The sequence below is a fragment of the Danio rerio genome, chromosome 22 (genome assembly GCF_049306965.1).
Source record: "Danio rerio strain Tuebingen ecotype United States chromosome 22, GRCz12tu, whole genome shotgun sequence".
NCBI classification, from domain to species: domain Eukaryota; kingdom Metazoa; phylum Chordata; class Actinopteri; order Cypriniformes; family Danionidae; genus Danio; species Danio rerio.
This window is the reverse complement of record NC_133197.1, coordinates 26,297,983-26,311,438: the sequence shown is the minus strand read 5'-3', so window position 1 is coordinate 26,311,438 and position 13,456 is coordinate 26,297,983. Positions and strand designations below refer to the sequence as shown.

The following is a 13,456-nucleotide window of genomic DNA, read 5'->3' as shown; positions in this document are numbered from 1 at the left end:
CCACCATAATAAGGGATTCCCCCCTACCCCCTATCCTAACTTTTTATGCTCATTTAAGACGAAATTAGTTGTGTTTGGAACCCGTTAGGAATTATTGTAAAAATACCCGCAATGTACTGTAAGATGGCATTTCAGTCACTAATTAGATTAATTCAATCATCCAAATGCTGTGTTTGCATTGTAGTAGGTATGATATAGATGACGCAACACAAATCTGACATGACTGTTCGGGAATGAATAATTCACCTTTTACACCTGTTGGGTCAAATCTGATACCTGCATTTTTACCACAATTTATTTGTAACATAAAGAATTAATTATTAAATAATTATGTTTTGTTTCTATCAAGGAATAGAAGTTAGTAACATTTAAAGTTGTGTTCTTACTATAACATCTTGAAATAAGCGAACAGTTTCCAGCCAAAACGCCTGCGAGCAATTCAATGAGCGCCGCCATTTTGAAAAGGTCAAAAAAGCTCTTCCACTGCCTGCAGTATCATGAAAATCCACAAGAGGGCAAAATACACGTATCAGACTATATACAACAGGCTTTCAATCAAAAGAGTGATCAGGTTTATAATATACAGATCTTAGAAACTTGTGTATTAAAGATAATACGCGCTGCTTTATAGGGTAAAGGTCACAGACCCTCAGGAAAGACGACTCGTTGCTTAGCAACAGCAGAACGCGTTCTAACGGTTGTAGAGAGTCTGCAGACAAGCACAAACTCAGCTTCAGTAATCTGCTGGAACCAGAAATGAAGGTTGATTGTGAAAGTTGCTCTTGGTCGATAAACACATCGAGCAAAACAGTTGAACGATTTCAGACGATGTCTACAAGACCTTTCAAGATTCTAGCGGAAATGGAAAGTTTTAAGACCGTGATGGGTAAGTCCAGACACTAAGAACACATGTGTTTTGTATTTGCCTGTTTTATATGTCAGATTTTTGATACTAAAACTCTATTTTTACACTCTAAAATAACTTGTGTACTTATTTTGGATTAATAAATACAACCATGCAATATTACACTGCCGTGAGCGCATCAGACGGTCGCTTTTAACCGTTTGTGTGTACATTCAGGTGTCTGTTATTCCGGTGCTGCTGTTTAGCCAAAATATAGCGATCATAAGTCGATAACCTGACGGTACGGTAGTGAATATAAATGCAGATGCAGTGTTTTAGTAAACAACATCAGTCTAATACTATAAAACACCAGAGTAAAATGCAGATAACCTACTAAGTCTTTCTTGAGTCAGAGTCAAACTCTTCCTAATGAATATATAATGATATACAGGCCTGTAGCCAGCCTGGGGGAAATGGGGCTTCCTTTTCTCTAAATGTAGACCTTTTTACAGTTATTAGCCTTATGTTTCTATTAATAATGAGATTATAATACTGCACTTTAGTGCCTTAAGAGGATATCATATGTAATTTTTAAAAAGAGTTCAAGTTTTAAATGAGAAAATGGTAGTCTGTTGTCATTTTTGGGAAAATTATGAACTGATCAGCACATTCAACTTTCCTCAGTCAGAATTCGGCCTTCTAAAACATAATAATATTAATGTAGAGCTTAACTTTTTGAAAGTTCAACAAAAAATAGCCTAATAAGTATTAAATTTAACTTTAACATGGGCTGCTTTTGGCTTCAAACCTTATTATTGGTATTTTTTCAAAAACGTCCAAGATTCTGAATAAACGTTGGGCTACTTGTAGTGAAAGATGACTTCACTGTTGTCATATTGTATGTTTTCTTGCACCGCTGGATGTCGGACTCATGAAAAATAATTGTTTAGATTTATTGTAAGCCTTCTTTGATGGGTTATTTTCACACTTTATGATGACATAGCAGTCAAAATAGGACTAAGAGCTCATGCTTGGGACAATTCTGGATCATATGTCAGCGAGGAGGGGTCTTTCAAACCACTTTAACGCCCCCTGGCTACGGGTCTGATTTATAATGTATAATAGTGAAAATGTTCATTTTAATACACTAACAGCTATACTAATAATGAATGACTATTCAATTGTGCAAAAATGTGACTCAGGACCCAGGGCTTATGTTAGCAATAGCCAAACTACATTACAAATACAGGCCCGTAGCCAGCCTGGTGAAAGGGGCGGCTCTTTTTTCTCAAAATGTGGACATTTTTGCAGTCCTAAAGCATTTTTCAACAGGTTATTTTCACAATTTATGGTGATGTAGCAGCCAAAATAGGACAAATGAGCTCATGTATAGGACAAATCCTGCACCTTTTCCATTGAGGTGTGGGTCTTTCAAACCAGCCGAACCCCCCACTCTGGCTACGGGCCTGAAATATGACAAAAGCAGGAGAATATTATGATCATGTTTCATGAAGATTATTTACAGACCTGCCGCTGTAAATGTATAAAAACTCAGTGTTTGATGTTTATAATCTGCACCGCTAAGAACTTAATTTGACAATTTAAAAAGTGATTTTGTCAATGTTTGTATTTTTTATGAATTAATGACAATAAAAATCATGATTTAGATTAAGAGTTTAATGTTTGTTGTGTTTTAATCCACAGTTAAAGGTGAAGGAGAGAAGTGGAAAGAGGATGATGCTTTTCACAGTATTTTAGGTGAAGGCAAACCATATTCTCTACGGATACGCATCAAAGTTGCAGATCCGAAGAACATAAGAGTGGGCGCCGACACAGAGGCGTCCAGCTCAGGTCAGTCCACTCTTTATGACTGGAGAAATACTGGAAAACTGGAGCACTGCTGCCATTTGTTAAATCCCAGAGTAAAATAAACGGCAATTATTAAAATAACTGATTATTAATAATTCATTATTGACTGTAATCCACATCAGGAGGAAGAGGAGTGAAGAGGAAAGCGGATGATGATTTGCAGAGTGTTTCTGATGGAGTCAAACCATATGCTCCGCGGAAACGCATCAGAGCTGCAGAGACGTCCAGCGATGAGAACAGCAGCTCAGGTCAGTTTCCCGTTACAGAATCACACTTTTCTACAGTTTCATCACTTAAAATTCATAATACATAATCAGTTAGCTGCTAAAGCAATGGCAGAAATACACTGTATGTGTGAAAATTATCCACTTTTATTTGTGCCAAAAAATCATTTAAATAGGGCCACGCGGTGTTGCAGTGGGTAGCATGTTCGCCTCACAGATAGAAGGTCGCTGGTTCGAACCTCGGCTGAGTCAGTTGGTGTTTCTGTGTGGAGTTTGCATGTTCTCCCCGTGTTGGCGTGGGTTTCCTCCGGGTGCTCCGGGTTCCCCCACAGTCCAAACTATTTTCTACAATGTAGATTGTGTCAAAGCAGCTTAACATAGAAGTTGTAGTAAATTGAAACTGTCAGTCCAGTTTTCCGAGTTGAAAAGCTTCATTACTGGCATAAAAAATAAATGATTGTTTAGATTAAGAGTGTATTGTTCATTGTGTTGTCATCCACATTAGAAGGAAGAGGAGAGAAGCGGAAAGCAGATGATGCTTTTCAGAGTGTTTCTGGTGGAGGCAAACCATCTGCCCACCGGAAACGCATCAGAGTTGCAGAGCTGGAGAACACAAGTGTAGACGCTGACACAGAGGCGTCCAGCTCAGGTCAGTCCACTCTTTCTGACTGGAGAAATACTGGAAAACTGGAGCACTGCTGCCATTTGTTAAATCCCAGAGTAAAATAAATGGCAATTAATGAAATAATCGATCATTAATAATTCATTATTGACTGTAATCCACATCAGGAGGAAGAGGAGTGAAGAGGAAAGCGGATGATGGTTTGCAGAGTGATTCTGATGGAGTCAAACCATACGCTCTGCGGAAACGCATCAAAGCTGCAGAGACGTCCAGCGATGAGAACAGCAGCTCAGGTCAGTTTCCCGTCACACTCTTCTACAGTTGTATGAGCATATATTTGTCAGCTTAAAGGCACAGTGCACGACGACACAAAGCAGCAGAGCTTTTATTATGCCACAGTCCACCGCGTCTGGTTCTTCAGCTCGTGATCAGGTGTGCTGTTTTACATTTCAGGCTTCTGTTATAATGCTGCTCTGTGCAGTCAAATAAAACACAAACATATTAAAACCTCGCTAGACAAACAGAGCAGAAATAGAGGATGTGTGACGTCATTAGCATGAACACACACACTGGCTGTGTCTAAAATCACACACTTCCATACTAAACAGTACATTAAGACAGTACGTGAGCCGAGTAGTATGTCTAAATTCACAGTATTTGACAAACAGCATGTGAGAAGTACCCGGATGACCTACTACTACTGGAGAGATTCGGAAGTGGGCATCCAGTGGACGCTACTCTATCCCATAATGCACAGCGAGATCATTCATGAATCACTCCTCTAGTGGATTTTGGAGATTTTAATTATAAAAGTCTCACATATTGTGCCTTTAAAACTGTGAACGATGCAGTATTGTGCAAAGTATTTCTCAGTAGTGCTTCATGACAAAACATCTGGAAACTAGTAGCACTGCTGCCATTTGAACAGATCCCCAAATACAATAAATGCCAATCAATGAAAGAACTGAGCATTAATAATGCATTGTTGACTGTAATCCACAGAAGCTCCAAGAGCACAGAAGAGGAAGGCTAGATGTCTGGATCAGAACACAGCTGCTGCAAAACGAGTGAAAACAGCACAGATCCAACATGGCAGCAGCAGCAGTGGCGGGAAAACTGCAGCAGAAGACAGCAGCTCAGGTCAGTGTGCTTTAGGAAGCTGTAGGGGCGCCATATGGACATATATGATGATATCACAATATTTTAAGGGATATCCTGATTCACGATTTGATCAAAACTCTTCTGTGATGTTGGTTTTATTTTAATTTTTCAAGCTGTCATATTATCTGAACATTTGTTTTGAGTTATTTTAGTCACAGGAACTAAACTATGAAAAATAAACTAAACTAAGAAAACTATGAATGTGCGCTCTAATCCGCTAATGCAGTGAATTAATTCAGCTTATTTTATTGTTTCAATGATCTTTTACTCTCTTAAATGTGATTTTCTCCATATTTAGATATTTGAATCCTCAGATAGCACAACAGAAATCTGCCATGAAATAATAAAACATGATTGATTAATTGAAGAGTGTATTGTTCATTGTGTTGTCATCCACATAAGGAGGAAGAGGAGAGAAGCGGAAAGCAGATGATGCTTTTCAGAGTGTTTCTGGTGGAGGCAAACCATCTGCCCGCCGGAAACGCATCAGAGTTGCAGAGCAGGAGAACACAAGTGTAGATGCCGACACAGAGGCGTCCAGCTCAGGTCAGTCCACTCTTTATGACTGGAGAAATACTGGAAAACTGGAGCACTGCTGCCATTTGTTAAATCCCAGAGTAAAATAAATGGCAATTATTGAAATAACTGATTATTAATAATTCATTATTGACTGTAATCCACAGAAGTTCCAAGAGGACAGAAGAGAAAGGCTGGATTTCTGGATCAGGACAGCAGAAATCAAGACACAGTTGCTGCAAAACGAATGAAAACAGCACAGATCCAACATGGCGGCAGCAGCAGTGGGAAAACTGCAGCAGAAAACAGCAGCTCAGTTGAAGACAGCAGCTCAGCTGAAGACAGCAGATCAGTTGAAGACAGCAGCTCAGCTGAAGACAGCAGATCAGTTGAAGACAGCAGATCAGCTAAAGACAGCAGATCAGTTGAAGACAGCAGATCAGCTGAAGACAGCAGCTCAGCTGAAGACAGCAGATCAGTTGAAGACAGCAGATCAGTTGAAGACAGCAGATCAGTTGAAGGCAGCAGATCAGTTGAAGACAGCAGATCAGTTGAAGACAGCAGATCAGTTGAAGACAGCAGATCAGTTGAAGACAGCAGATCAGTTGAAGACAGCAGATCAGTTGAAGACAGCAGATCAGTTGAAGACAGCAGATCAGTTGAAGACAGCAGATCAGTTGAAGACAGCAGATCAGTTGAAGGCAGCAGATCAGCTAAAGACAGCAGATCAGCTGAAGACAGCAGATCAGTTGAAGACAGCAGATCAGTTGAAGGCAGCAGATCAGTTGAAGACAGCAGATCAGCTGAAGACAGCAGATCAGTTGAAGACAGCAGATCAGCTAAAGACAGCAGATCAGTTGAAGACAGCAGATCAGCTAAAGACAGCAGATCAGTTGAAGACAGCAGATCAGTTAAAGACAGCAGCTCAGGTTCGTCTTCTGTCATAATGTTTTCTGTCTAATCTGCAGGGTTTTGTATTATTTTTCAGAGTTTTACAGAATTTTTCACTATTAGATTAGAGCAGAAGAGTCACAGGAGTGAGCAATGTCATAAATGTGATGTATTTCTCTTCAGGATCTTTACTTGACAGATATGTGCTTGGAGAGAAGCTGGGAGAGGGACGCCATGGCACTGTCTATTTGGCTACAAGGAAATCTGACGGCCAGAAGGTAACATTCACTTCATTTGTGTGTTTGTGTGTGTGTGTGTGTGTGTGCGTGTGTGTATGTATGTGTGTGTGTGTGCGTGTGTGTGATCAGACATCTCTCTGGTTGAATAAGTTTTGACTTTATGCTTTCTTTGCAGGTTGCCATAAAAATTGTGATTAAGGATTATTATGGAGAGTTGTACCACGTGGTAAGTTTGCATTCAAATATCTGAAGAGAAGTGATGAACTCCATGTTTAGTCATGTTTTTATGTTGTGTATTGAAGGGTGCAAGTGTAAACAACACGCTTTATGGAAAAGACTGAAACTGGACGTGTTTAGTCATTTCCAGAAATCCTGTTTTGACTGAATATTAAAGAGTTTCTGGACATTTCTAATAATGGGGGTTATCAGCTTTTGCAGATGAACTGCGGAGCACAAAACCAGTCATAATGTCTGAAACTGAGATTTGTGGATCATCTGAAAGATCAGTAAAGAAGCTTTTCAATAATGTTTGCTTTGTTAGAACAATATTTGATGGAGATGCGGCTGTTTGACCATCTGGAAGGTGAAAAACATCTGAATAATGAGAAAATCAGCTTTAAAGTTAATAACTTAAACTAAGTCCTGCACATTTCCATGTAAACTACATATGATAATAATACTACACTGATAGGAAATGCACAAATATATACTGAAACTAAATCTTTAATTAAAGTCAGAATTTAGAGTTTTCCTAAAAATAAACCCGCATGACAAAAGACTGGTGTAGTGGTCCAGGGTCACATGTAGTGTTGAGTTTGAGTTAATATGTGAACATAGCTCTGTTTCCATCCACCTGTTTCATGCACATTTAGGATTCTCACAATAACAATGCTGAAAACACCAAGATGCACAAACATGTTGTCATGCGCATAACTTACTAGGATAAACTTTATTCCAGAAGAAAAAAAGTTCATCAACTGCATCAGGAACATTTTTACCTGATAAACACTAGCATGGAGATTAAACAAGTCATGTGATTGTGTCAGAGGAGGTCATGTGATGATATCAATGTGTGTTCAGGGTCTTTGTGTCATTAATGTTGGTCTGCAGCTCTCCAGTGTGTCAGATCTGAAATGTTGATTGTAGATGGCCTCTGCTAGGGATGGTATCGTTAAGGTTTTATTGGTATTACTACTTTTATTGATAACACTTATTAGTTTAGTACTTTAACTGTTCTCTTATAAATCTTATTATTTTTAGGAAAAAAACAATTGAACAGAATTAACAACACCTAATTTTATTATTACATTTATGCAAAATAAAGCAAAACCAATAAATGTAAAACAAATAAATACAGATTTTCCTGTAAAAGAATGCACAGCCGAGAACTGTGAAGGCTTTTATACTTGACGCACTCGCCGTTGTACTATTGGGCAGAAACATGAGCATTCCTCATGTGAGATTTCCCACTGTGCAGACGAATATCACAAATTAGAAAAGGTTGGTCAGTTAATTATTCTACTGTTAGTAATGTTTACTCAGCAATAATTCTCCAGAACCGATAGCAGAACCGTTAACGTCAGAGCTTTCCTATACTTCGATCTTTTATAATTTAGCTGCGATACTGATAAAGTACAGAGTTTCGGTACCCATCTCTAGCCTCAGTCCTCCGTCAGTCTGTCATCACAGTGCTTCAGTATTCTTCTTCTTCTGTTATTATTCCCTCCAGAACTGTCTTGAGCATCTGTCTGCGCTCCCGTCTCTAAAAGTCACCGCATTTACCGCGCTCATTGTGTTTGGTCTTGGTCTTCTGTGGCGAAACTCATTTCTCTGACTGATATTTGCCGCTAGTTTATAATTCAGTGATGATTTAATTCTCTTGGACTCATTGATGGAAACGCTGCTTGATTCTTTTATATGATCTGCCAGTTTTGCACATGAGTTTAATCAGCATCTTTGGATGGAAACACAGCTATTGACACATTACAATGCCATAAATATATGAGACACTCACATCTAACCTTTTCCTGACTTGATTTTTCTCTAGGATGGATATTCTACATATGTGATCCCAGAAGCACGTCATATGATGATCCTCAAGAAACCTCCGCTCTGCCCGTACATCATAGAGCTGTACGAGTACGCCATGGAGGGAAAGAATAACTACCTGGTCATGGAGTACGCGTCCTCGTACATAACCTTGGGGAAGTTCATCACGGAGAACAATGGCTGCCTGAGTGAGAGTGTTGCCCGGCAGCTGATCGTGCAGCTCATTATTGCTGCACAGCACTGCATTGAGCATGGCATATTCCATGGGTCCATGAATCTAGAAAACATCCTGGTCAATCCAAAGACCCTGGAGCTCAAGCTGATTGATTTTGGCTACAGTTTTTATGTTTCAAAAGGCTGCTGGAGATGCCCCACTCTGGGTGAGTTGGCTTTTAGTGCTGCTTATTAAAGGGAAAGTTCACACACATGAAGATAGCTTTAGTAATGAAAAATTCTCATGTCGTCGTGAACCCCTGAACACAAATAAAGACATTTTAGATGAAATCTGAGAGCTCTTTGAGTCTCCATAGACAGCAAAGGTCTATAAACGGACCCACAACATCCTTAAAACAGACCATATGACTTCAGTGGATCAATCAGAGCATTGTCAGATTCTGAGAATACTTGTATTTCCACATAAAGCCAAAATAACGACTTTATTGAACAGGTTCTCATCCTCAGTGTCAGTATATTGCGCACGTTCAGGAGAGCTCTGAGGCCTTCACGCATGTTGCTCTCAGTTGCACTGCTGATGTATCATCTCGTATGCGCCTGTGCTTTCTTCCAATCAGAGGAGGACATCAGCGGTGTACGTCACTGCACAGAGCTCTTCTAAGTGTGCGCAATATACTGACACTGAGGACAAGAAACTGTTCAATAAAGTCATGATTTCCAGTTAAACCACTGAAGGCATATATGGTCAGAGAGCTCTCGCGTTTCTTCCAAAACATCTTCATTTGTGTTCAGAAGCTGAATGAAGGTCTCAGGGGTTTAGGCTGAGTTATTAATAACAGAATGACATTTTTGGGTGAACTGACCCTTCATCTGTAACCTCCTGTGCATGTATGCTGATGTCAGGAAGGCAAAGATATTGTGAATTACTAACATGAAAATCTCTCACTTGCAGGAGTAACGAGATACCGTAAAAAGGAGGGGGAACCCTTCAGCTATATTTTTTCTGCTGTTAAAGCGCATGTCTGGGCTGTTAGACGAATGCTGTCATACATGGTCAACGGATATGGCTGTTTCTCCAGAGATGGAAGTCCACAATTTAACCCCAGTTTGTCAGCAGGTGAGAAAACAACACTACACATGGTGCAGCTCATGGGTGCCGCTGGGCCACTTATTTTCACTCAGCCCCACTAAATGGTTCACTACTATATTATCAGCTCAGTCCCCTTTAAATTTGATAAGAAAGCGGCAGCAAACTTCAGCTCTTCTGTTTTCAACTAATTAGTCATTTAATCAGTAAAGCACAGCCGTGTGGAGTGAGAGCAGAAGCTGTGTTTATCAATAGATTGGTATAATATCTGCATATTTGCAGTTCTTTGCTGTAGAAACACTTGTATCACTTGTACCCCAATGGGTCATGGAGGAGCAGTCGGTTTCCCATGTATCTACAGTTTCCTCAACGCTCCTCTCATCATCACAGCTGTTTCCTCCAGTGAACATGTAACTCTTAACAAACAGTTTACTATGTTTATTTCACAATTAACTCTAAATATAAAGCTCATCACAGTGCATATGTCATTAACTAAAGCGTACCGTCATGCACAGCGTTAAACGGTGACAGAAGCGCTCAGTGTGCGCACTCACTTTAATATCGAGTGACATCAGAGTAAACATCATGTGTTGCATTTCTTATTTCCACTTATAATATGATTGTGAAATATGTAAATTAGCCTCTACGGCTTTAATATGTTCATATTTTGAATGAGAAAAGTGGCGTTTTATTTATTTAATACATGAAATAATGTACTTTTACAAAAGTGGTTTGTACCACAGTAAACAGGTGTGTTGAGCTGATTTCACTCATTCAGAACTCTATGTCTGTCTATGAAATACAATGGAATACAGCTTTAGTGTACAACCCTGCCGTATTCGTCAAACTTAACATGTGTTATTAGGATAATATGTATAACAGTTGGACAGGAAACAGCTGGACATTACTGCCTCCATATGTCATCATGGCTCTAAATAAAAGCTCTCACTTTAAATTTCAAATCTTTTTTCAAACAAGTAATGTATAGTCAGTAGATTGCCGCATGGATTTTAAATGCAGAAGCAAAAGCAAACAGTAATCCATTGATAATCCCACTTATTCCATGGTCATTTTCATAGACAAGTTAAAGTACTATTGCAGGAGATTTGACTGAATCTCTGTCTGTTACGATTTGGTCGTGTGTTTGATATTATAGCTCATAGTAACGTGTGTTAGCTACCTCATCCATTTCTGACCGTATTTGCGACTTGGTTGATCCCCATTGCCTCCAGATAAAGCACACATCCAATGAAATGGTTATGGCTAATGTTTGCATGTGGCACATTCATCTAGAACTGATTATAACTGACTGAAACTGGATTTAATGATTTCATTCCAGCAAATCAGAATCAAGAATTTCACCAGACCACTGAATAAATCTCTGTGTTGTATCATCATCGAGAGCATCCATGACTAACATGTTCTCTCTTTAATATTTCCACAGAGTGCCAGGATCTGTTGAGGCGGTTATACAGTTTCCACCCTGAAACAGGACCTGTTTTAGAGGAGATTTTAGAGCACGAGTGGTTCAGCATGACGTAGAGGCCATCAGCAGCAGGATACGGTTTCATTCTTCCTTGTTTGACGTTTGTCATTTGTTGTTTTCCGCTTCTGCTTCCCAAATTCTGCACTTCCTCCTGCGAGGGATGCAGTCAGAGCTGCATGTAAATGAGGGCCGGTTGAAGCGTCTCCATTCGTCCATAAGCTCTAGACTGACAGCTCCTCCTCCAGCCAATCTGGTGAGGAAGGAAGCTGATGTCACTCTAATGGCGGCCGATGCGCACAGGCGACGCCGGAGATTGAGTGTTAGCGCTAATCCTCAGCTGGGGTAGAATGTGTCTGCGGCAGGACAGCATTAATAGTTTGAAATAAGGAAAGCAGGTTGATTGACGTTTAGACAGGACGTAGTGTTTTATTTGAACTGGGTTAGCACTGACTGTAGAGTAAATAGTCATATTAAGGGAAATAGTCACAGATTAATCAATCAAACTGCTGGATTTATTAGCATACTGGTGTGCTTTATTTCTCTAGCTGTAGGAGTAATAGTAAAAGATAAAGTCTGCATATCATTACTGTAGTGCGTCAATACTTTATAAAGACAGAAAGCCTAGTTTAGACAGTGGTCGTAGCTCTAACGGGACTTTAGGCAGGTTTAAGTGAGATAAGCGCATATAACAGGGGCGTCGTGGGCCGGTTTTGAAGGCGTTTTCTCTTTAACAGAGATAGGATGGGGTGGTGTAGATGGCGCTGGCGGGGCAGGATTATATGGGCGAATACGCTAGATATAAGAGCCTCCTGCCACAGACAAATTTTAGCCCAGCGGTGGATTTCTCAGATCTGATGAGGATTATTTCTAGTGCTGCTGCTCACACTTTTCTGCTTTCTTCTTCTTCTCACTTGTTCTCCAAGCAAGCGCTGGATTTCTGCAAATGAGCTTTAACTTAAACCAGTAGCTGAAGGAGTTTAATGGGGACATTTTGAACAGCAGCGTTTGCTAAATAACAGCGGTTTAGTCAAGACTGGGATATTTAGATATAGGTTATGGACACAAGTGTAGTTTAGAGTATGACTTTAATAGATGTTTATTGATATTAATAAGCTTATTATTGATGATGTTTAGCTTATTTCTGCTTGTGTTCTTTAGATAATGTGCGTGCTTGTTTGGAGAAAATCTTTGGTCCTCATTGATGAAACATCAGTAAATATTGGAGTAAGTTAGTGATAGTTAAAGGTTTGATAGTTAAACGTGTTCGTTAATGAAGTATAATCAGTCAGGGTTAGGGTTTAGAGTTAGACATGCACACCATAGAGGAGTAATCATCTTTACTAATGAGGACAAACCTCACCTCTTTCTTTCTTTCTTTCTTTCTTTCTTTCTTTCTTTCTTTCTTTCTTTCTTTCTTTCTTTCTTTCTTTCTTTCCTAAACACTTGACTTTTTGTTTTTAGAGTTAGGTTAGGATATGGTTAGGGTGTTTGTTAGGGTTATGGTTGGGTTAGGTTATGGTTAGGGTTGGGTTATGGTTGGGTTATGGGTTAAGTAAGGTTTTTTTTTTTTGCTTTGTGTTTGGTTTATTTAGTTTCTCCTCTTTCTTCTTCTCTGTCACTGTTGTGTGATCACTGCAGATTGTTATTTAAGAGCTATTGTTAATTATTATACACTTCTCTGTCCTCGCCTGTGCGCATTGGTCGTCATTTGAGTGACGTCAGCTTTTCTCCTCGCCTGATTGGCTGGAGAAGGAAGCTGTCAATCTAGAGCTAATAGGCCAATAGGGAGGCTTCAGCCGGCCCTCATTTGCATGCAGCTCTGACAGCGACACTCGCAGGAGGAAGTGCACAATGTGGGAAGCAGAAGCAGAAAACAGCATCATGTCAGAAAACAATGGAAGTATGAATTCCTGATGATCTGATTTGGTCACTGACCACATGTGTGCTGCTCTTCCTATCATTTCTGTGAAATTGAGACTGTACGCAGAGCGGCCTGTGAACCCCATGGAGTGTGTTGAAGCTGTTTTCTGATCAAACTGTAAACTATTGTCTTCAATAAATTGTATCTCTGACTCCTGCTCTTTGTTCATCACACCGGCTCCTTGCATTAACAGAAGTCAAATCCTTCAGCGTAGTGATACGGGACTGTAATGCACTCAAAACATGCCTGAACTACTTCATCTGTGTGTTGATCTGACAATAAGTGTGAACACAACACAAAACAACACAGAGAAGATCTGTTTTACACACTGCAGACTCAATTTAGCCTTTATAGAACAATATTGATGCATCCT

The 13,456-nt window shown here is 39.7% G+C and overlaps 1 protein-coding gene across 2 annotated transcripts; it reads left to right on the top strand.

The window, feature by feature from the left end:
- The first annotated feature begins 784 nt into the window (after positions 1-784).
- LOC141380277 (uncharacterized) lies at positions 785-13,231 on the top strand. 2 transcript variants are annotated; one of them, XM_073937718.1, is made up of 13 exons: positions 785-886; positions 2,549-2,695; positions 2,836-2,961; positions 3,443-3,586; positions 3,727-3,852; positions 4,562-4,699; positions 5,123-5,266; positions 5,404-6,165; positions 6,311-6,405; positions 6,542-6,592; positions 8,414-8,795; positions 9,542-9,706; positions 11,121-13,231. In XM_073937718.1, exons 1-13 carry the CDS (start codon positions 829-831, stop codon positions 11,216-11,218), a joined length of 2,436 nt encoding a protein of 811 aa, XP_073793819.1. In that variant the 5' UTR covers positions 785-828; the 3' UTR covers positions 11,219-13,231. The 2 variants fall into 2 exon arrangements, with proteins under 2 accessions (XP_073793819.1, XP_073793821.1); XM_073937720.1 differs by lacking the exon at positions 3,443-3,586.
- Positions 13,232-13,456: the final 225 nt, after the last annotated feature.

Coding starts and splice junctions, on each gene's coding strand:
- LOC141380277 (XM_073937718.1), top strand. CDS start 829: ATGTCTACAAGACCTTTCAAGATTCTAGCGGAAATGGAAAGTTTTAAG. Junction 4,700..5,122: donor AGCAGAAGACAGCAGCTCAG/GTCAGTGTGCTT, acceptor CATCCACATAAG/GAGGAAGAGGAGAGAAGCGG. Junction 6,166..6,310: donor AGTTAAAGACAGCAGCTCAG/GTTCGTCTTCTG, acceptor ATTTCTCTTCAG/GATCTTTACTTGACAGATAT.